The sequence below is a fragment of the Phialemonium atrogriseum genome, assembly GCF_030411735.1.
Source record: "Phialemonium atrogriseum strain 8032-3 unplaced genomic scaffold QBC33scaffold_39, whole genome shotgun sequence".
In the NCBI taxonomy this organism is placed as follows: Eukaryota; Fungi; Ascomycota; class Sordariomycetes; order Cephalothecales; family Cephalothecaceae; genus Phialemonium; species Phialemonium atrogriseum.
The window spans coordinates 126,233-147,403 of record NW_026848176.1 but is presented as its reverse complement, the minus strand read 5'-3'; the positions used below and the strand labels follow the sequence as shown (position 1 = coordinate 147,403).

The following is a 21,171-nucleotide window of genomic DNA, read 5'->3' as shown; positions in this document are numbered from 1 at the left end:
TTTCTGTAGTCAACTGACTCCCCCCCATCACCCGGTGGGTTTGTCCATCCCCCTCCGTATCATCACATTGGTCCCAAACTGTTTTGCGCCCCCCCCCCCCCCCCCCCCCCCAGTTCTGACCCGAGCTAACCTCAACCAGCGTCGCCGGATCCGAAACCACCGCCTCTCTCCTCTCGGGCATGCTCATGTGGCTGATGCGCACCCCGCACGCCTACAAGCGCCTAACCTCCGAGATACGCGACCGCTTCCCCGCCGCGTCGGACATGAAGTTCCTCGACCTCCAGGAGTGCCGCTACATGAACGCCTGCATCGACGAGGCGCTCCGCGTGTTCCCTCCCGTGCCGACGGGCCTGACGCGCACCGTGCCCTCGGGCGGCGACTCGGTGGCGGGCGAGTTCCTTCCCGGCGGGACGACGGTGTCCGTGCACGCGTGGTCGGCGGCGCACTCGCCGCGCAACTTCTCGCGGCCCGACGAGTACGTGCCGGAGCGGTGGCTGGACGACGAGAACGGCGGAAAGTACGCCGGCGAGAACAGGGACGCCAGCCAGGCGTTCTCGCTGGGGCCGAGGGGCTGCATCGGGAAGCACCTCAGCTACCTGGAGCTGAGGCTCATCCTGGCGAACTTGCTGTGGCACTTTGACGTGCGGCGCGCGGATCTCGACGCCGATGGCGGGGGGTTCGATGTCTGGGATCCCCAGGGGAGCCTCAAGCATGTTAGGGCGTTCAACACGTGGAATAAGCCGCCTCTTATGTGCACGCTGACGGCGGTGAAGAGGTGAGAGGGGGGTCTTGGAACCAAAATGTGTTTTGCTTTCCTGGTAGCGCGGATTGCGCAGATGTGGTCGGGAAAAGTAGTGTGCTTTTTGTCGGGCTGAGAGAAGCCCCTTCGGGGGTAATAGAATGCAACATAATCAGTCCACTTGTCCCGTTCAAAGATTTTGACCATGATAACGCCGTTTTTGGGTTGTAGGTCGTCTCTTGGCTTGTGGTTGGAGGCGCAACGCGACTCTTTGGATGCACCACCACACATCTCACTCGGGAAGTTGGAACCATTGATCAGTGCTCCATTTGTTGAATCCAAGAAAGTGAATGATCGAGCCACAAGACGGTGACTAACAATTTCCACCTTGATGCGGATCGCAACACTGGATTACTAAAAACGGGTTTGATATGCATATACCATGCCGAAAGTAGAAATATTTTGATATGTCACTCAATCTGCGGGGAATCAAAAAGTTGCAAAGTATTTATGTACAAACAATTGGGTGGCACGTTCGGCCAATTCCTAACCCTTACTTACACTTACTTACCTACCCTCTCACCCATTGTCACGGGTTTGGAACTTGAGACATCATGAGCAACCAGGGAGATCCTGTTCCTAGTAGGCTGGAATATGACGACACCTCTGTTGAGCCTCCACCTGATGGGGGCTACGGTTGGGTTGTCGTCGGCTCGTGTTTTACCCTCAACTGTTTCTCTTGGGGAGTGACAGCGGTGAGTTTTGCCATATCTTAGCCTCGTGTCTCCCTGGTGGAATTAACAATGGTTGTACATTACAACATACCAGTCTTTTGGGATCTACCTTTCCGAATATATGTCTTCAGGAATGTTTCCAGAAGCGAGACCCTTGGAATATGGATTCATCGGCGGCCTGAACTTCACCATGGCCGTGCTCCTCGCCCCATTGGCGACTTTGCTGGCTCGCAGATTCGGCGTGCATGCTGTCATGCTTTCAGGGAGTCTATTGCAGAGCATCGGCTACGTGGCAGCCTCGTTTGCCTCGCGTGCCTGGCATCTTTACCTCTCACAAGGTCTTCTTGTTGGCTGCGGCATTGGTTTCATCATGATACCGAGCACGGCTGTCCTCTCCCAATGGTTCGTCAAGAAGCGCAGCGTCGTCAATGGCATTAGTTCTGCCGGCTCTGGAATTGGAGGAGCCGTCTTCGCGTGGGGTTCGGCAGCGATGATACAACGCTATGGTCTGCCTTGGGCGCTTCGTATGACAGGGCTTGTCACTGTTGCAGCTACTGCCATTGCTGCGCTCCTCATCCGGGACAGGAACCACCACATCAACCCGACCCAGATTGCCCTTGACTTCAAGCTTCTCCGCCAGGAGGCAGTCGCCTTACTCCTGTTGTGGGCGTTCGTTAGCATGTTCGGGTATATTGCCCTGCTCTTCTCTCTGTCCGACTTCGCGATAGAGGTAGGGCTCTCGCGCGACCAGGCGACCGATATCGTGGGCTTCTTAAATATCGGGACGGCGGTAGGCAGGCCGATTATTGGTCTGGTCAGCGATCGTGTGTCCAGGGTAAAGACTGCAGGTACACTCACATTCGCATGTGGTGTCATATGCTTTGCCCTCTGGATTCCGGCCACCTCCTTCGGCCTGATGATATTCTTCTCCGTTGTATGTGGCGCAATCCTCGGGATTTTCTGGATGGTGCGTTATTATTCCAGTCCTTTTAGCACTTGCACACTCACAGACCTCACAGACTATCGGTCCTTTGTGTGTGGAAGTTGCTGGTCTCAGAAACCTTCAATCCTTGCTATCTCTGTCCTGGGCCACAATTGCGATCCCGACTGCCTGTAAGAACAACAACTGCGTTTCTATGATGCCAACACCTCCGCTGACCCTGAGCCCAGCGGCCGAGGTGATAACCTTGCGTCTGCGGGAAATACCGGCCCCTCGGCCATATCTGTATGCTCAAATCTTCGCCGGCCTCTCCTACATCATAGCCAGTGGGTTTATGCTCGTACTATGGCGTGTGCTTCGCCGAAGAGAAACAGGAGCTTGACGTAGAGGCTGAGATCGGCACATACGAGGGTCTCAGCACCGGTTGCAGGGCAGTGCCGGGCATAACCGCTAACAGTGTCGTCAACGACGTACATCGACACTTCTGCGCTCGACTTGATGCTCCTCCTCTGGTGGTTGCCTTCATCTCCGGCCTCCTGCGGTTGAATGATGGTTTCGATCTTGTACGGTTTCATAAAACGGTATCTTTATGTGAGAACAATCCACGCCGAGTATGTCACCTTCATCATTTCATTCGCCTTGTGTGCCTTTTCCGACATGTGGTACGGGGGATCGCAAAGACACTGTCTTGTGTCCTGAACGGGGTGAATATTCAGGTGAGCTCGTCCATTAGCTGGAATATTGTAGTATTCTTGACGGAGCAGTTGCTCGTCCCAGTACAACCAAGAGCACGGCGAGCCTCTACAGTATCCCGATGGCTGTGGAGCTCGGCGAGGATCTCGGCCGCTGCGTCGCAAGAGGTCTCGTGAGCCTCCAAAGAGTTGGCACGAGAAGTCGATTGCTCTGGTGGACAGAAGCAATCTGACACTGGTGGAAGCATATTCGTCGAGGAGGAAGCACTGTGGTCCGCCGTGCGATGCTGACGGTCTTCCGGCCACTGGTAATCTTGCTCGTCCTGGCGACCATGGGGTCGAGTTGCCGCGAGGTTGTGGCTAGTAATCTGGGGCAATGACATCGATCGGGGCATATAGTGATGTGTCTGATGAAGTGCACCGCTCAGCGGCCGGAGAGGAGGCTAAAATCGGCGACAAAGTCGCCGAAGATGAGGGAAAACGCCTGACTATGCTCGGCTCAGCGACGGAGAATCCACGGCGCTGGCTGTGCAATGACGTGTTGCGCGCTTGCGAAGACGCAGGGGGCTGACGGCTGCGTGTGGTTTCACCTGTGATGCAGCTAACACCAGAGTGTGTTTCGGACCCTCCGGTGTCAGGCAGCCGACTTGATGCCAGATACGAATCGATTTCCTCCGAAGAGATGCCATGCAGGGCGAGCAAAGATCGCAGACGCTGGTTCTCGACAAGGATAGCTCTGGCTGCCATCTGCATCTCAAGGGAGGCTTCGACACCACGGCGCTCGTGTGCTTCTAATCTCTTCCTCAAGTCCTCCATCAACTCTCGGTGCCGCGCCCGGGAGCGTCGTTGGCTCTCCCGGTTTTGAATCTTGGAGGCTGGAGTCTGGTACTATTAAACACGCAACGGCGGGTGAGAAAACTGAGCATGTCCACGAAAACGGCCAGTGGCGAGGAACATACCTTTCGGGGCATTGTGGGGGTTCTAGACTCATTGCAAAACAAAGTCTTGGCCGCGTGTTGCTCCTTTCTGTCATTCAAGTGTATTCTCGGTTTGCCAATGTTTCTGGAGTATTAATTAGTGGACCACCATCTGGTGAGGAAAGTTGAGAGAGAGGCCCACTCTAATTTGTGGGTGGCCAATCATGTGGGGAGACTAGGCCTGAAAAGGCAATTTTTCGATTTGTCACTCCACATCTGGCGTAATACATCAGTCGCCTCTCATTCAATAATTACCTAGGTACAATACCTGGGTAAATATGGAATTCAGAAGAACCTACGAAACACTTCTGCCCGAGTGTTGACTCCTTCCCACCCCCCGGTCACCAATATGCGTCATTCCTCAGACAGACCATCATCCTGCGCGGATATGATGAGCAAATGGTCCGCCAAGCCAGCCGATTACCAGGCAACGAGGCTTCGCAACAACCAACGGCGCCACCGCGAGCGAGTCAAACACCATATTACAGGGTTGGAAGCCCGCCTGGCAGAGACTCAGCTGCAGCTCGACAAGGCGTTAGCACGCATTTCTGAGCTGACGGAGGAGCTGCATCTCGCAAAAACACTTCCTGCAGAGACCATCCGCCAAACAGAGCTCATTCACAGCGGCACCCCCGACGACATCCGCGTAGCCCGAAGAGTCAATCCTGCACCATTGACACAAGTGCCTTGTGCAATCCAGGAGTTGGATGCATCTTTAGCCGATCGAAATGCTTTACCCCCAGCCCAGAAGCAGAGGGATGACGCAGCTTTACAACCCCACCTTGTCACTGAGAAAATGCCATGGCCAGAGAAGTTGGCCGAGCCTGCTTCTCCTGTACTCTCAGCTCCATCCATGAACAACACCATATTGCAAGGATTCACACTCGGCCATGATGAGGTGGCAGATGGAGGAGAACAAGACTGCTCTGACCTACCGCCTCCTAACCCGGACGAATCGACAACTCGCTGCCGGGAGGCATTCACGATCATCGCAACGCACAACTACAGCGGTTTAGATATCTCGGCGATCCGCAGGCACTTGCAGCCCGGGTTCCGGGGTTCGATTGTCAGCGGCGACGGCTGTCGTGTGGATAATAGGTTGTTGTTTGCTCTGTTGGATTCCATAGGCTCTTCGTGAGCATGAAGGTCTGCTTGGGATAGATGGGGCTAGAGCGGTCATATGAGAGGACCATTGTCCCGGCTTGCTCCCTGTCCGAAAACAGAAAGTTTTCAATCTCTCATTAGCCACGATGCCCCTCCGAGTCTCTGATTACCCGTTTGCAACCCAGGCAGAGGCGTCATACTCGTGCATCCATCTACAAACTCACGTCCGCCAGTTGCCCACCCCTTTATCCCCCCTCCCCAACCAAAACAAGGCTTTGCATGACGCTGTCCCCTCGGTCGAGGAGATAGTCGCTAAACCACCCGGCCCACCCGTATCCCGCGGCCGCGAGAAGATGTTAGGCAATGAAGCGCATTAGCTCGTAATTCCACCTTGGGTTTCCCCGGGTCGCATTGTGAGCTCAACTACACATGCACTGTCGACCACGTCCGTCCTATGCCCTTACTTAACATTGCTAGCGTCGTCGTTGTAGACAATAGCGAAGGGATGTGTAAGCTCGTAACCCTGCCCTTAAACACAGCCAAGGATCTGTCACCTCCAAGTTGTGATTGGCTAATTAATCATGCGAAATTCGAGCACCCTCGGGGTTCTGTCACCCCCAGCGATGATTGGCTACGTACCCTTATCCTGACCCGGACTACTGTCCGCTAAGCCCCTCCTGATTGGTCAAATTGGGATTCTGTCACTCCCAAATTCTGATTGGCTAGAGCCTCCTTGACTTATCGCTCTTATATGTTTTCGAACTCACGCTTGATGGCAACATTCCCTTCTTGCCATGCAGAGCACAGACTTTTCGGACTCTCAATATTTATACTGAAGGGGTTGAACTTGTTCATCCCTCGTTCAAATCCTACCCAACCTCAAAACTCGTCATCAACAAGAGGAGACGCGAGACAACACGAGCTATGTCGACCGGATCACCAAGACTCGCCGCTCCGGCAGAACCCGTTGTGTTAGACCCGAGCATTGCATCGCCCGGCGACGCTCTGGCAACCGGTTCAGAAGACGCCGAAAAACAAGATACGACGAAGACGCCGCCTGCGTCGAACAAAACTTCGGCCTTCAAGTCACTCGGCTGGCTGGACCGCTTCTTGGCCGTCTGGATCTTGTTGGCCATGGTCATCGGAGTCCTCCTGGGCAACTTCGTGCCAGAGACCGGTCCGGCCCTGCAGAAGGGCAAATTTGTGGGAGTATCTGTGCCCATCGGTATGTCCTCCTCGGAGCCTTGCTCTCTACCTTGCCAAAATCATGTTCTCGCGCTGATTAGACCCCCATTTTCTCTCCATTATCGGTCATAGCTGTCGGACTTCTGGTCATGATGTACCCAATCCTGTGCAAAGTCCGCTACGAATCTCTCCACGAAATCTTATCGCACCGTGGGTTATGGAAGCAGATTGCTTTCAGTATCTTCATGAACTGGGTCGTGGCCCCATTCCTAATGGTAGGCAGAACCTGCTTGATCTGATAGCACGGATTTGTCGAATTGTCGCTGATATATTACTCTCTGTAGCTTGGCCTGGCATGGGCGTTCCTCCCCGACAAGAGCGACCTCCGTGTCGGTTTAATCCTTGTTGGCCTTGGAAGATGTATTGCAATGGTATGTACTGCACCCTACCTCTGTCCCTGCGCTTTGAACTTGTAGACAAAAGCTGACTCATTGCCGAATCGCAGGTCCTGATATGGACAGGGCTGGCCGGCGGTGACAACGAGTACTGCGCAATTCTAGTCGCCGTGAACTCCATCTTGCAGATGGTGCTGTTTGCGCCGCTGTCGGTCTTCTTCATCCGCGTCATCAGCAAGGAGTCCGGGGTGGGAGATATCTCGTACGCGGTGGTCGCGACCAGCGTGGCCGTGTTCCTTGGCATTCCCCTCGGCGCAGCAATCCTGACACGGTTCACCCTACGTGCAACGGCTGGACCCGCCTGGTACGAACATGTGTTCCTGCGGTTTGCAGCACCGTGGTCGCTCATCGGCTTGTTGTATACGATCCTTGTCTTGTTTGCATCCCAAGGACATCAGGTCGTGCATCAGATTGTGTCGGTCGTGCGCGTCGCTGCGCCCCTCGTCGGCTACTTTCTGGCCATTTTCTCCATCACGCTTTGGGTTACATATTACCTCGGCTTCGGCTACGCCCTCGCCACGACGCAGAGCTTCACCGCGGCCAGTAACAACTTCGAGCTCGCGATAGCTGTGGCTGTTGCGACCTTTGGCCCAGAGAGTGACCAGGCCCTTGCATCGACTGTCGGGCCGCTCATCGAGGTGCCGGTGCTCCTTGCTCTGGTATATCTCGTCCGGTGGATTGGGAACAGGTGGTCATGGAGAAAGTGAGCATTAATCTGGCGAACTTGGGTTTAGGTCCCCCGCCAAGGGAGCAAATTTGGATAATTTAGCTTGGATCCGACAGTTATATGGTTAGAGACGGTCAGTGCAACGAAGCTTATGCGATGTCGTTAACGATTGTGACCCTACTAATAAATCAAAATGCGCAAGAGGAGGCCTGGAGTGACGACTAATTAGTGAGACTGACCTTTCGAGTTGCCATTGACGAGTGGATACGCTCTCAGGTCTTTTCTGCCAACCTGAGCCATCCTGTTGAAGAGCGTGGTGTCTGCATCCCAAAGCTGCCCAGGCCTAAGCAAGTCGCCGTAGCCGCGAAGTCAGTAATGATTCTAGCGGCGGCATCGCACGGCGTCTTAACACCGGCTGCTGTAGCGGCAGAGTCTAGTGGACAGGAGCAGTTAGGAATTGGGGGTAGTAGTTTGTAAAGTGCAACTGCCGTCAGGGGCTAGCGGGGACTGTCCAACTTGAAGACCGGTGGAAATTAAGTGATGCGGTAGTAGGTAGCTCATGCGGAAAGTTCCGCGGAGTTGATAGGAAGGACAGAGGCACTGCCCCAGAGCGGTGGACGAAGCAAAGGAGGTGGCTAGCTACTTTGCGTAATTGTAGTCGATGGGCTACCTATTTAAGGCCGAAAGACGCCAATAAACACAGTACCCCGTACACGTAACGAGTTGGCGCAGTTGGTGAAACGCTGTGGCGTTGATGCAAAAAGCATTGCGGACGTCGTCGGGAATAGTGTACGGAATAAGAATGATGGCGCGCCAGAGAATGGGACCTCTCCGTATCTGGAAGGACTCCCGAGACCATTGGCTCGGTCGAGCCCTGGATGAGCCGACATACGGCCAGTCTCCATCCGACGACCCAGTTTCTAAGCAAATGCTTGGCCGACATGGTGCCGCAGCTCAGACCGAAGTGGGTACAAGGGTTAATGGTCCACTCCCCACGAGTCCATGTGGGCCAGACAGGGGCAAATTGATCGCTTATCTGAGTTAGTGGCAGATTAGCGCAGGGGGATACTCTCACAAGCTGTCCCACCACTTCACTTGCATGCTGGGTCTGGGGGCGACCTCGGGATCTGATATGGAAACTTGATAAGGGCTTGGATGCCACCACGAATGCATGCGCCCCTCGTTGTGGAACCTCGGAATGCATTCTCTTTCAAGATGCTCAAACTTACGTTGAGATGAGTCGCCCAGGATGAGGTTACGATTGCCATCTTCGCTGGCACTACTTGCGCTGGTCGCGTTACCAACCGCCTGGGCCCAAGACGCATTGTCCAATGCGCTTGCCTCGCTTCCCGCGTGCGCGGTACGTTCGTTTTCTGTGCTCTGCTAGCCATGGCTGCTGGTTTCTGGTTGCTGGTTACTGACGGTGAACCCCCAGATTTCATGCCTTGCCTCGGCAGTGTCCAACTCCCCATGCTCCTTCACAAATCAGACGTGCCTCTGCACCAACGCCGACCTCCAAGATGACGTGACGAAATGCGTCACTTCCGGCTGCACAATCAGGGAGGCTCTCTGTAAGCCTTCTATTATTCTACGCTTCTACCGTAGATCCAATCCCTGACAGTCCCTGAACAGTTACCAAGAATGTCACGCAAACGAACTGCAATGCGCCCATCCGTGACAAGTCTAAGCTCCTTACCGATGTTGCCACCTCCCTCGGCACTATCACCGGCGTCATGGTCGCGGGACGGTTGGGTTTCAAGCTTTTTGTGGCCAAGACGGGCCTGTCCTTGGACGACTGGTTCATACTCATCACCACCCTGTGCGGCATTCCCAACACCATCATCGCGGTCCACGGCATAACCCCAAACGGCCTCGGCAAGGACGTCTGGACACTGGAAGCCGACAAGGTCACAGCGTTCGGGTTGTTCTTCTACGTGATGGAAATCCTCTACTTCGCCGAGGTGACCCTCCTCAAGATGTCCATCCTCTTCTTCTACCTCCGCATCTTCCCGACCCAGGGAACGCGCCGGGTTCTCTGGACCACAGTGACCATCAACGCATTGTTTGGCGTGGCATGCATCCTGGCCGGCATCTTCCAGTGCTCCCCGATCAGCCACTATTGGGACAAGTGGGACGGTGAACACAAGGGAGCCTGCCTCAATGTCAACGCCTTGGGGTGGGCCAATGCCATCGTCAGCATCGTGCTGGACCTGTGGATGCTCGCCATCCCACTTAGCCAGCTGCCCAAGTTGCGCCTCCATTGGAAGAGGAAGGTCGGCGTGGCCCTGATGTTCTGCGTCGGCACCTTGTAAGTGTTCCCGGCAATTTCCCTCTGCCTCTCAATGCTGATCCCTGAATCCCTGCAGCGTCACCGTCGTCAGCATCCTCCGTCTCCAGTCGCTCGTGTCGTTCGCCAACTCGCAGAACCCGACGTGGGACAACTGGAGCGTCTGCAACTGGTCCATCGTCGAGATCAACGTCGGCATCATGTGCGCCTGCATGCCTACGGCGCGCCTGGCGCTTATGAGGGCATTCGACGTATTCCGGGAGACAACCATCAGCAGGTCCGGCTACTACGGCTACAACAACCAGCCGAGCGGCTCGACGCCGGGTTCCCAGAGCCATGCCGCGGCGACGTCTGACGGCCACGCCGCCGATGCCGCGGGGCCCTCTGTGATCGTGTATAAGAAGTCGTATACCGTGCAGTACAGCGACCACGACGAGGCGAGCTTGGTGGATATGAGAAATCTCGATTCTGACGGCAGGGAATCGCGGAGGGCGGGGGGCGAGAGTTATTAATACACCACGATTAGTGATGACCGAATGAGCATTGATAAACGCTACATTTCCCTTCAAATCCTTCCATAGAAGGACGGGAACAAAAAAGAGTGAAAAAGAGCCCGAAAAGCCGTTGGCGGTGTTGTCATCCCCCACCCCCACCACGAGAAGCCCAGTAGCCCCCTCGGATTGCATCATTTCTCCTCCCGACTCCCGCTCCATCTATCAGAGCTTCTCCAGGTCCCAAACCTTGAGCCACTCCTTCGTCAATTAGCTGTCTCGGACAGCGGTAAACGCCAAGCCACTTGGGGCTCAAAAGAGTGACGGGCGCTTACTGAAACAGACCAGAAATGCCAACCTTTACCGCCCCTGCAATCGAGGGTGGCTGAGCTGTCAAGGACATATTAATAAGAGAACAGTCTGCCTACCTCATATGGGCGTCTGCAAACGTCTCTGGGATGGCTTCTAATACTCCAACAGCCCAGCAAGCCGCTCCCGCCACCACGAGTCCTCAGACAACTTCTCACACCTCTGCAGCGCCTCATGCCTCTTCAGGGACCACCGTGGGGAAGACTCAGAGCAATGGGCGCCACCAGCTCACGCGACGCCTTGGTCGCCGCTTCGTCGCAGGGCTGGGCGTCATCGGTGTCATCATCACCCTCGTCCTAGCATGGCCTAGCTTCACCAGCATGCACGATGGCTCTCGCTCTCGTAAGATTACCGAGTGGACCGCCGGAAAGGACTATATTGAGTACTGCGAGGCTGTGCGTTGAACTGTCCTCTCATCGAACCCCTAGGAGCAAGACCACTGACTTCAGCACCGTAGCACCCCCTCGTCAAGGGAGACTGCGACGCCGCACGGGACGCGCCGCTCTCCCCCCCCACCCGGGTTTGCTGATCATCTCGGGAAGCAACCGGCACGGACAACAACGTCTAGAATACCAATCATGACCGACATATCTCCTCCAGACATGCTTGACTTTTACGGTGGTGGTGAAACTTATCTCACCAAGTGTATCGCTACTTGGAAAATCTTTCTGGTCGGGATTATTGGCGCTATTCTGGCGGCATGGCTATCTGAACAACCTTGATATCAAACTGAAATTAGCTAGCGGGATGTAAAATAGATACTTATTTTTATCTTTTTGACAAACTTAGTAGACTTGATTTGTTGCATAACATCGCTAATGCTTCGCAACCCTGTCTTACCTCATCGGAGCGACGGCATTCTTCTCAGGAGCCTCGGAAGGAGCCACTGTGCCATACTTTGGGGCCCTTCTCTTGCTCGATGTTGTCTTTTCTTGCCAATGAGATTCAAGACCCGGAGCGCTTCGTCACGTTCCCACTTCCCTCCTTCAGAAGTCTCAATGGCACTGGAAAAGGTCTAAGAAGGTAAATCAAAAGGTTTCGGTCTATATATAGCTCTTCGTCCGCTCAATTCTTACCAAATGCATTGCACGCCGCGGGGCAATTCGACCCGTTCATGATGATCGTCGTCACGCAGCGACTATTGTTCGGCGTGGAACAGTAATACAAGGCACAATGCAGTGATGATCGATGCATAGTGCGGAAATGGCACCTGCCTAAATCGACAACAGGAGGACGGATTTAGAAGAGCCCTGATAGACCTGTGTTTCCCCAGTTCCTGGTTGGCATTCTGCGCCCCATGTCATCCCCTGGACGATCAACAATGTCCTCAATTAACAGGCTTTATATCACGGCGGCAATCTGCCTTTCGACACCCGGTTTAGCCCAACCGGCTGCCAATCAGTTTGATCCTCTCTGCTATGTTGATCCCCTGATCGGGACCGTCAATGGGGGTTGGTCCTAACTTCGTCCTTTCGTCCCTCGCGCTATTCAGGGTCATTGACATATCTCAAGGTCACGTCGTTCCTGGAGCGTCGCTGCCCTTTGGGATGGTGAAAAGTCACCTGATGTGAACATCGAAGAACTTCAGGGCGGTTATGCCTCTGACAACAGTGATAGTAAGACCTCATCTCAGCCTCGGGCAATAACACCAACACACGTTCTGACACTCGACAGTCACTGGGTTTTCACACATGCACGATTCCAGAACTGGGGGCGGCGCGTCACTCGGCAACTTCCCGATATTTCCCCAGACCGGGTGCTTAGGCGATGATGTTCAAAATTGCTTCTTCACCAAGACCCTCCGCGCATCCCAACGCATCAACGAAACAGTCCAAGCCCGCCCGGGCTACTTTTCGCTCTCCCTGAATACCTCTGTGCTAGCCGAAATGACCGTGTCGAATCACACAGCCCTGTACCGCTTCACGTTCCCGCCCAAGTCAAAACTCGAGCTGGTCGAACTCGAGCGGCCCGGCGGTGCCCAAGCTCCCGTACAGTCCGCTGATACTTGCCGATCTCACGGACTTCTCGAACTCGCGCTCCAACGGCAGTGTCTTGGTGGATCCTAGGACGGGCCGCATCGTGGGCAATGGGACCTTCGCCCCATCTCTCGGCGTCAGCACCTACGACCTGGCATTTCTGCGCAGACTTTAAGGGTGCAGCGATACGGAACACGGGAGTGTTCATGAATAACCGCGCAGGCAGTGAGCCCAAGAGTCTCAAGGTATACGCTGATGGCACCGACTCCCCTCCGATACCTGCTGGCGCGTGGGTCCAGTTCCGCCCGCCCAAATCGGACCAGATGGGCGGGAGCAATGCCGACGTGGTGCTCGCCGACTCGTACCTGAAGGGCCTGAAGGGCCTGAAAAACGGTATTGACTGGGAGACCGGCTATGAAGCCGTGGTATCTGATGCGGAAGGTGAGCAACTAGTCGCGTGATGAGAACACGAGTCGAAATTGACTTCCCCAAGACGAGCCCGCGATCTGGTTCGTTGAAGGAAGAGGTGGCCTGGCCAGCTGGAAGGCACTGGGATACATTCCCACCGATGATTGGGATGTCTTAGGCACAGGGCCCTTCACGCGGTTCATCTCACGGACGGTAGAGTATGCCTACAACGACTTCTGCATCGCCGAGATGGCCAAAGCCATGGGCGAGCACTCGGACGCCGAGAAGTACATCCGCCGTTCGGACAACTGGGCAAACATGTTCAAGGCCGACCAGCGGTCCACCCTCAACCTCTCGACACCCAAAGACCAGCCCAACTTTGTCGACAGCGGATTCGAGGGCTTCCTCCAGCCGCGCTACCTCAACGGCACCTTCGGCCACCAAAACCCCAGCCTCTGCTCGCCGCTGTACAACTTCACCTCGTGCTATCTGAACACAGACGGGCACGAAGCCTACGAAGGCAGCAGCTGGCTGTACACCTTCTACGTCCCGCAAGACATGGCCCGTCTTTTCGCCACCCTCGGGGGTCCCGACTCGTTCGTGCGACGCCTCGAGTACCTCCACACCACGCCCAACCTCCTCTACCTCGGCGACGAGCAGGACTTCCTGCTAGTCTACCTCTTCCACTACGCCGGCCGGCCAGGCCTATCCTCGCGGTTCGCCCACCGCTACATCCCTCGCCAGTTCAACGACACCGCCGCGGGGATCCCGGGCAACGACGACTTGGGCGCCATGGAGCTCGTTCAGCACGCTGACCATGGTGGGGCTGTACCCGGTCAGCGGGCAGGACGTGTACCTGATCGTGCCGCCCTTCTTCCGCGAGGTCACCGTCACGAGCCCGGCGACGCGCCGGACGGCGACGGTGCGGAGCGTCGGCTTCGACGACGGTGATGGTGGTGCGTACGAGAACGTCTACGTGCAGAGCGGCCACGCTGGATGGCGAGCCGTACACGAGGAGCTGGATCACGCACGACTTCTATGCCCGGGGAGGGGGTGTTGGAGCTGACTCTGGGTAGGAGCGAGAGCGACTGGGAGACAAAGGAGGAGGACCTGCCACCGAGTGCTTCTACCCATTTCTAGGGGTGGTGGCGGGATCGGGGTCAGGGTAATGCGTATATTGCGCGACATACTGGTCTATGAATTGGGTATATGTTTCGTTATATCCCAGACCTCTAGGAAATTTGATACATGACCTCGAACCATTTACAACTCGTCCTTCTCGCCTTCCGACGCCTCTCCGTTGGTCTTGAGGACCTCCGCCTTCACCGTGAACGTCATATTTCTCTCTCCGTGGCCCCGCCTGGCCTTGGTGTAGGTCGGCCAGGCGACAACGGCTCCGTCGGTCGGCTTGGGGCTGTATTTCGAGATATCGAGCAGTGTGTCTGCGGGACTCGTGTTAGTCTGTGTCACGTTTTGAACAGTGATCTGATAGAGTTTGGGTTCTTACCCTTGCAGTCGCTACCCTCAGCAACCCACAGCGGCAGGATGTCGTAGACGGCGCCGGGGGCAAAGATGACAACCTTCTTCTTGTCGAGCGGGCGAAGGCCTTTGGCCATCTCTGCGCTGGCGAACTTGACGACGTTCCTGATCACCTGGTCCTTGTCCTTGGGCTTCTCATACACGGCGTACAGGCCCTTGCCCTCGCCGTCGCTCCGCTCCTCGGCCTCGATCCACTCGCGCACCGCGATGGGCACCTCCGAGTACTCCATCAGCAGCAGGTTCCGGTCGTAGCCGTGCGGGTCGATGCCATCCCAGCTGCCCGGGTACTCACGCCCGCTGAAGATCTTCTTGAGCGCCTCGGTCCACGGCTTCAGGCCCATCGGCGGCTCCTCCGACAGGTCGTCCAGGAGGTACTCCTTCGCCTCAAAGGTCCGCGACGCGGTGCAGCTGGCCGAGAACTTCTTCATCCGCCGCGACGCGGCCGGGTCCGCCCACTTGAAGTCCTCCATCTTTACCGGCACGCCGTCCGGCCTTTTGGGGCCCGGGTGTGAGCCTGCCCATGCCGAGGAGATGATGCAGCACCACGAGGCCGCAGCCGCCAAGGTGTTGATCTTCATTTTTGTTCGGGAGGATGAGGGGGACTGTCAGGGAGGGGACAATTGGGATGGAGCGTGGAAGTGGAAGTGGAAGTGGAAGTGGAATGAGGGAAGAGAGGAGGTGAGGAGAGCAAGAGGCGAGAGGGAGAAAGAGAGAAGGTCGCTTCCATGCGCTGCTATTTGACACCTGTTGCGCATGAAAAACGGCATGTTGTCCTTATCGGAGTCTTGTTCCGTCTTTCCACATTCGACGATAGACTGGGTCCCGCGACTTCGTTTCCCAGGTGGGGAAATTGGGGACCCGTGGCAACCTGGGTTTGGGGTAGGTAGATTGGAGATGGCTCCTGGCCATTTGGCTCATGATGTAGAGATATGTGTATCAAGGCTGTTGCTTGATATGCTGAGAAGGGGAGGCTTCTATTCTCTGGTTTATAGCTTACGAGGTCAAATAAGTTGGCCGTGCATGGTTCATACTCCTCCAAAAGATTGATTGAGGAAAGCCGCACGTGTCTGTATTGGGGGGCAATTGGCCGCCTTCCCCAGAATGGAAAGGTGCGACTGCTCCACTTGTTCTGCCACACATAATCGTGGGTCCATGCAAGGATCATGAGCACCAATGAGAGGGTCGGGAGGCGCAAGGGAAAAAATAAAATTTCCAGCTGCCCCTCGAAAAGATGCACAAAGTTCAATCCAGGCACTCCGCCATTGTTGCTACCCCGAATCCGACAGTTGGCTCCGAGTCAATTGCAAGCTTCAACAATATGTCTGCAGGAACAAAGCACGCCCGGGATGATGGCGAGGAGCAGGCTGCCCGGCAGCCCAAAAAAGCCAAGACCGACTCCCCAGAGGCCGCCACTGATGTGAAGACGAAGAAGACCAAGAAGGAGAAGAACAAGAAGGAAAAGAAGGCGAACAAGGAGAAGAGAGACAAAGATTCGGAGGGCAAGGACCACGAAGACGAGGACCAGGAAGTCAAGGACCCGGAAGTCAAGGTCCCAGAAGACAAGAATCAGGAGGACAAGGAGGAGAAGAAGAAGACGAAGAAGGAAAAGAAGAAGGAAAAGAAGGAGAAAAAGTACAAGAAGCAGCCCAAGGAGTCCATCTTGACCCCGACCTCGACCAGCGACGCATCCGCTGAGCCCGAACAAGCTGAACCCGAATCTGCTGAGCCCGAGTCCACCGAGACCACCGAGCCCAAGCAGAAGAAGGAGAAGAAGGAAAAGAAGGACAAGAAGGAGAAGAAACAGAAGATCAAGGTCGCTTCAGAGGGCTCTGATCACACCCTGGATAATACAACCGAGAAACACACCCCCGGCTCGTATAAGCAAGCCGCCGCCCTCGATGCCGTCCCAGAGACGGAGATCCAGGCATTCCTCTCAAAGGCAGAGATATCCGTGTCAGACCCTTCGGCCACTTCGTCCTCGGCTGCTACTTTCCGACCACTCCTGCGGTTCGACTTCCTGCCCCGCTCAACGTTGATCTCGAAGAAGCCATTTGCCACATTCACCACTCCGACCCCGATTCAATCCGCCTCGTGGCCATTCGCCCTATCCGGAAGAGACGTCATCGGCGTCGCCGAGACCGGCTCCGGCAAGACCCTCGCGTTTTCCCTTCCCTGTGTCGAAGCCCTCTTCGCATCGTCAACCGATTCAAGCCCCTACGGTTCCAACAAGGTCACCCACGCCCGCGCCGTCATCGTCTCGCCGACGCGCGAGCTCGCCATGCAGACTCACGCCTCCATCTCGACGCTGGCGGCCCTGGTCGGCCTGTCGGCCGTGTGCATCTACGGCGGGGCCAGCAAGGACGACCAGCGGACGCTGCTGCGGCGGAACAAGGGCGCCGACATCATCGTCGCGACGCCGGGCCGCCTCAAGGACTTCATGAGCGAGGGCTGCGTGTCGCTTTCCAAGGCCAAGTTCGTCGTGCTCGACGAGGCCGACAGGATGCTGGACAAGGGCTTCGAGGAGGACATCAAGATGATCCTCAGCGACTGCCCGCCGCGCGAGCAGAGGCAGACGCTGATGTTCACCGCCACGTGGCCGGCCAGCGTGAGGGGCTTGGCCGAGGGGTTCATGGTCAACCCCGTCAAGATCACCATCGGCGGCAAGCCGAAAGGCGATGGAGATGGCGGTGAGGACGACGGCGTGGTCGAGCTGCAGGCCAACAACCGCATCACCCAAAAGGTCGAGGTTATCGACCCGCGCAGCAAGGAGCAGAGGGTGTACCAGCTCGTCCGGGAAGCCCAGCAGGGCAAGGCAAAGAACGACAGGGTCCTGGTCTTCTGCCTGTACAAGAAGGAGGCCGTGCGCGTCGAGCAGTCGCTCCAGTGGAAGGGAATCAGCGTGGCCAGCATCCACGGCGACCTCAAGCAGGAGCAGCGGACGCGGAGTCTCGAGGCATTCAAGGCCGGCACGACGACGGTGCTGGTTGCCACTGACGTTGCCGCGCGAGGACTGGACATTCCCGAGGTCAAACTTGTGATCAATGTGACGGTATGTCCGTCCCTGTCTGGTAGTCCTGTAACCATCTCCCAGTGCTAATATTTCTGTCCAGTTCCCCTTGACCATCGAGGATTATGTCCACCGTATCGGCCGAACCGGGCGAGCGGGGAAGCTGGGCAATGCCCACACGCTCTTTACCGAGCACGACAAGGCCCACTCCGGATCGTGAGAACCCCCTCTCTTCCTTTTGCCCATCCCAGCCGCCTTTTCCCGCCACCAGACCATGCTAACGCACCACCTTCGCTGCTAGATTGATCAACATCCTCAAGGCCGCAAACCAGCATGTGCCGGATGAGCTGCTCAAGTTCGGCACGACGGTGAGGAAGAAGGCCCACGACACTTATGGTGCCTTCTACAAGGATATCGACATGAGCAAGAAGGGCACGAAGATCACGTTTGATTGAGGTGGCTATGACATACGGAGCCGCCATCATTGACGGGTAGAAAGAAGATCGTGGCGCTTTGTTCACGACTTGGCTCGTCGGTGGCCTCGGATGGTCTGGAAACTGTCGAGGAGGAATTTGCGTTCGGAGAGAGCTCTGTTGAAAAAGGAAGCAAAAAATTGTTAGACTCAAGAAGTAGATAACTCGGGGAGTGTGGGGATGTAGACGTACAATACCCCCAAGTATGGGACTGCGATGCCCGCGATCTTAACCAGGCTCACCAGCGTCTCCTTGGGGCCTACTGGCTCTTGACCGACAGCCCCGACGACTGTGCGGATGACCTGGGATGTGACGACGCTAGCCAAGACCCCCCACGGCCCTGGTAGAATCCCTTGGATATCGAAAGGTTCCCCGAGCCTGCCAAAGTACCGGGCGATGAAGGCAGCGCACCAGACGATCCTGCACGTCATGTTGATGCCATTAGCCCAGACGAGCCCGACGGCGCCGAGATCCAGGACGCGCAGGGAGACGAATCCGGCGCCGGCGAAGACGAGGGAGAAGGCCGTCATCCACGCCGACTGCCTGTGGACCTCGGCCTCGGTGGCCACGGACGCGACGAAGGCCTCGCTGACGCCGTTGACCGCTAGGAGCGGGATGTACCAGACGTAGGTCGAGAGGCACGACCCGGCGCCCGAGCCGACCCAGTGGGATCCCGCCACGAGCGACAGCAGGCGCGGCGCTGCGGCCGGTCCCAGCGCCGTGACGACGAGCGACAGGAGGAGGTAGACCCGGAGGAGCGACTGCAGATCCGCCCGAGCGCGGACCACGGCTTTCCTCTCGGGGGCGGCGGCGACGACGACGACGACACGGGTCTCGTCGGAGGTGTTGTCGGCGGTGCTGGCGAGGACCCGGCTGAAGTAGGTCCGGCTGCTCTCCTCGATGGGCTGGAGCACGAGACGGGCGACGAGGCCGCCGTAGTTGTTGGCCAGCGCGTAGACGCCCTGTGCCGTGGGCGTGGAGAGGACGCTGACAAGAAAGGTGTCGCCCTGGGTCAGAACGTGCTTGACAAGGCTCTGCAACATCATGCTGGACGCTAGCTGCAGCGTCGGACGGTAGAAATACGACAACACGTAGTCGCCGCCTCCGCCGCCACTGCCGTCTCGCCTCTTCAGCTCCTCCCCAGAAGCAGCAGCACCGACGATCCTCGCCGGCAGCAGCGAGAACCCCTCCTCCCCTTTCCCCTCCTCCCTAGCCAGCCCGGCACCGTACCAGCCGTACACGGCCATCAGCGCGGCCGCGTACCCCGCCTGCCCCAGCGCGAAGGGCAGGACCCCGACATCAAGACCGCGCCGCGACGCGACCACGGCCGCCGCCAGGGTGACGGCGCAGCGGGCAAACGCGCCGGCAGCCTCAGCGCGGGCCCGCACAGCAAACCGCTGCCGGCGCTGCGCGACCGCGAAGGCCGGCTCGGTCAGCAGCTCGGCGACGGCGGCGAGGGCGAAGATGCACGTCGACAACGCTAGACCCGGGGTCGTCGCCGAGGAGGATGAGGAGGAGGAGGACAGGTACAGCCAGCCAAGCAGGGGTGCGGCGATGCTGCCGAGGAGGACGGGCACGTACGCGGCGTTGACGAGGGCCTGGGTCGCGGGGCCGGAGCCGGAGCCGGAGCCGGTGGGATCGGCGCCTTGCTGCCGCTGGATGGCGACGCGGAGGCTCTCGCGCGCGAAGAAGAGTACGGAGAGATGGTAGGCCTCCAGCTGAGCCGACACGCCGAGCAGGGAGGCTGTGAGATACCGTAGGAGAACCTGGTTTGCGACAAAGGTGATGGCGCGGGAGGTCACCTGGAGGAGGATGAGGAGTGACGCGCCGCGGACAGCTACGCCGCCGCCGCCGCCGTCACTGCTACTCATCGAGGATCAGAAGAGGCGTTCGGAGGGTTCGGGGATATGGTGCCGAGAGATTGGGGTCGCGCAGTTGGTGTCGAGTGGCCTTGGCGTGGGAAGTTTAAAATCCTTGGGAGTTGGAGCTTCAAGTGTTGAAAAGACAGGTGGGAGGCTAGGCGTGATTTGATTGGTCAATATGGCCTGTGCTTGGCTCCTTGCCCCATATTTTATACTGCGGGCGGCCCCTGCCCCACAAACGCACATACTGCATTGGATGCTTGATCCTCTTTCGACTTCATCAGGTAAACCCAGGTGCATTCCTCAAAAGTCCCCTTACCTGCCTCCCCACCTCAAGTTCCACATCCGGGGAGGAAAGATTATCCACCATGCAAAGAACGTTGGCGGCGGCAGAGAACAGGTCTTCCGGCTTCCCTTCTATGAATCGCAGGGCTGCCATGTCCTTAACGGAGCTAGAGGCCAGGTATTCATGCGGAAGTATACCATTATCCCAGTACCGCACGTGTTTGGTATGTATAAGTTTGATGGCCACCAACAATTGTCGTAGCGGAGAGCGCAGGTAGCAACATTAAGGCCTGCTACAATCAGGTAGTCCCGCACAGGTCAAGACCACAAATTGGGCCTCTTTTGATGGCACCCGTGGGTTATCGTAGACAGCTTCGAAGTCTGCCGGATTCATTGACTTGCTCCCTCTAGGCTCCAGCCTCGCACATTGCCTCAGTATAGTACACAATACACATTTCGGGCCATTCCAGAGCATCATGGATTTCCGCACATAATTAGGTCCAGCGCGGACCACTTGTACAGCACTGGCAATTCAAGTCTAACGTGGCGCAGGTTTGCTCTAGGCAGAAGAAGTAGTGAGTCAGGCTTTGTCATGTGGATTTGAGCCCTGCAAACACGATAGTCAGGGATGGGAAACACGTCACTACAAAGATATACTGAGAGAAGCCTTTCCCCTGGCAGGAGTCTGACCTGGGCGTCAAGCCAGCTATCTGGAGACGCATATATATGTAGTCGTATCATGTCCCGCCATGGCCTCCCGGAGACAATAAGCTGCAGTTGGGGCAAGATCCAGATTTCCCAAATCAAACTACGCCATAGCCTTCAATTGTTCCTTTGACATGTATAGATAGTGAAAATCAGATGGTAAGAGTCCCTTAAGCTTGATACTGTCTGCAACACTGCTCTGTCTGCCAAATAGACATGATTTAGAGACTAGCAAATTTATTCACCTGCGGATGGAGAGTGAAGAGATGACAGGTC

General features: G+C 56.6%; 11 protein-coding genes across 11 annotated transcripts in view; 8 read left to right on the top strand and 3 right to left on the bottom strand.

The window, feature by feature from the left end:
- The window catches only part of QBC33DRAFT_563619 (averantin oxidoreductase), a gene marked incomplete at both ends in the record, with an annotated part of 2,285 nt that extends 1,506 nt beyond the window's left edge, over positions 1-779 (top strand). Inside the window, one exon of the mRNA XM_060430301.1 lies at positions 140-779. Coding sequence (XP_060278846.1) covers positions 140-779 — 640 coding nt within the window. The remainder of the gene's footprint in view (positions 1-139) is intronic.
- A 486-nt stretch (positions 780-1,265) lies between these two features.
- QBC33DRAFT_500818 (MFS general substrate transporter) lies at positions 1,266-2,795 on the top strand (the record flags this gene model as incomplete). Its single annotated transcript, XM_060425684.1, has 4 exons — positions 1,266-1,494; positions 1,568-2,440; positions 2,493-2,586; positions 2,644-2,795. Exons 1-4 carry the CDS (start codon positions 1,354-1,356, stop codon positions 2,793-2,795), a joined length of 1,260 nt encoding a protein of 419 aa, XP_060278845.1. The 5' UTR covers positions 1,266-1,353.
- A 431-nt stretch (positions 2,796-3,226) lies between these two features.
- QBC33DRAFT_258580 (uncharacterized protein) lies at positions 3,227-4,158 on the bottom strand. The gene is made up of 2 exons (XM_060423084.1): positions 4,065-4,158; positions 3,227-3,993 (listed from the first exon to the last, which is right to left on the bottom strand). Exons 1-2 carry the CDS (start codon positions 4,074-4,076, stop codon positions 3,466-3,468), a joined length of 540 nt encoding a protein of 179 aa, XP_060278844.1. The 5' UTR covers positions 4,077-4,158; the 3' UTR covers positions 3,227-3,465.
- Positions 4,159-4,360: 202 nt separating this feature from the next.
- On the top strand, positions 4,361-5,292 carry QBC33DRAFT_551609 (uncharacterized protein). The gene has a single exon (XM_060429197.1). It carries the CDS (start codon positions 4,432-4,434, stop codon positions 5,218-5,220), a length of 789 nt encoding a protein of 262 aa, XP_060278843.1. The 5' UTR covers positions 4,361-4,431; the 3' UTR covers positions 5,221-5,292.
- An 818-nt stretch (positions 5,293-6,110) lies between these two features.
- On the top strand, positions 6,111-7,533 carry QBC33DRAFT_614219 (arsenical-resistance protein ACR3; the record flags this gene model as incomplete). The annotated part of the gene is made up of 5 exons (XM_060432581.1): positions 6,111-6,155; positions 6,237-6,411; positions 6,504-6,646; positions 6,716-6,802; positions 6,877-7,533. The coding sequence occupies 5 exons, from the start codon at positions 6,111-6,113 to the stop codon at positions 7,531-7,533; spliced, it is 1,107 nt and encodes a 368-aa protein (XP_060278842.1).
- Positions 7,534-8,742: 1,209 nt separating this feature from the next.
- QBC33DRAFT_600152 (uncharacterized protein) lies at positions 8,743-10,611 on the top strand (the record flags this gene model as incomplete). Its single annotated transcript, XM_060432073.1, has 4 exons — positions 8,743-8,853; positions 8,929-9,064; positions 9,126-9,801; positions 9,860-10,611. 4 exons carry the CDS (start codon positions 8,743-8,745, stop codon positions 10,290-10,292), a joined length of 1,356 nt encoding a protein of 451 aa, XP_060278841.1. The 3' UTR covers positions 10,293-10,611.
- A 2,328-nt stretch (positions 10,612-12,939) lies between these two features.
- Positions 12,940-14,164, top strand: QBC33DRAFT_600146 (family 92 glycosyl hydrolase; the record flags this gene model as incomplete). The annotated part of the gene is made up of 4 exons (XM_060432072.1): positions 12,940-13,057; positions 13,110-13,825; positions 13,872-13,994; positions 14,075-14,164. The coding sequence occupies 4 exons, from the start codon at positions 12,940-12,942 to the stop codon at positions 14,162-14,164; spliced, it is 1,047 nt and encodes a 348-aa protein (XP_060278840.1).
- Positions 14,165-14,184: 20 nt separating this feature from the next.
- Positions 14,185-15,584, bottom strand: QBC33DRAFT_551602 (uncharacterized protein; the record flags this gene model as incomplete). The annotated part of the gene is made up of 2 exons (XM_060429196.1): positions 14,185-14,466; positions 14,532-15,584. Coding segments are annotated over 2 exons (795 nt in total), but the record flags the coding sequence as incomplete, so codon positions are not given.
- Positions 15,585-15,881: 297 nt separating this feature from the next.
- QBC33DRAFT_460963 (ATP-dependent RNA helicase dbp-3) lies at positions 15,882-18,025 on the top strand (the record flags this gene model as incomplete). Its single annotated transcript, XM_060425015.1, has 4 exons — positions 15,882-15,980; positions 16,134-17,612; positions 17,674-17,786; positions 17,872-18,025. 4 exons carry the CDS (start codon positions 15,882-15,884, stop codon positions 18,023-18,025), a joined length of 1,845 nt encoding a protein of 614 aa, XP_060278838.1.
- On the bottom strand, positions 17,874-20,093 carry QBC33DRAFT_600141 (oligosaccharide translocation protein RFT1, variant). Its single transcript, XM_060432071.1, has 2 exons — positions 18,236-20,093; positions 17,874-18,160 (listed from the first exon to the last, which is right to left on the bottom strand). The coding sequence occupies exons 1-2, from the start codon at positions 19,912-19,914 to the stop codon at positions 18,088-18,090; spliced, it is 1,752 nt and encodes a 583-aa protein (XP_060278837.1). The 5' UTR covers positions 19,915-20,093; the 3' UTR covers positions 17,874-18,087.
- Positions 19,605-20,632, top strand: QBC33DRAFT_551596 (uncharacterized protein). The gene has a single exon (XM_060429195.1). The coding sequence runs from the start codon at positions 20,084-20,086 to the stop codon at positions 20,450-20,452; it is 369 nt and encodes a 122-aa protein (XP_060278836.1). The 5' UTR covers positions 19,605-20,083; the 3' UTR covers positions 20,453-20,632.
- Positions 20,633-21,171: the final 539 nt, after the last annotated feature.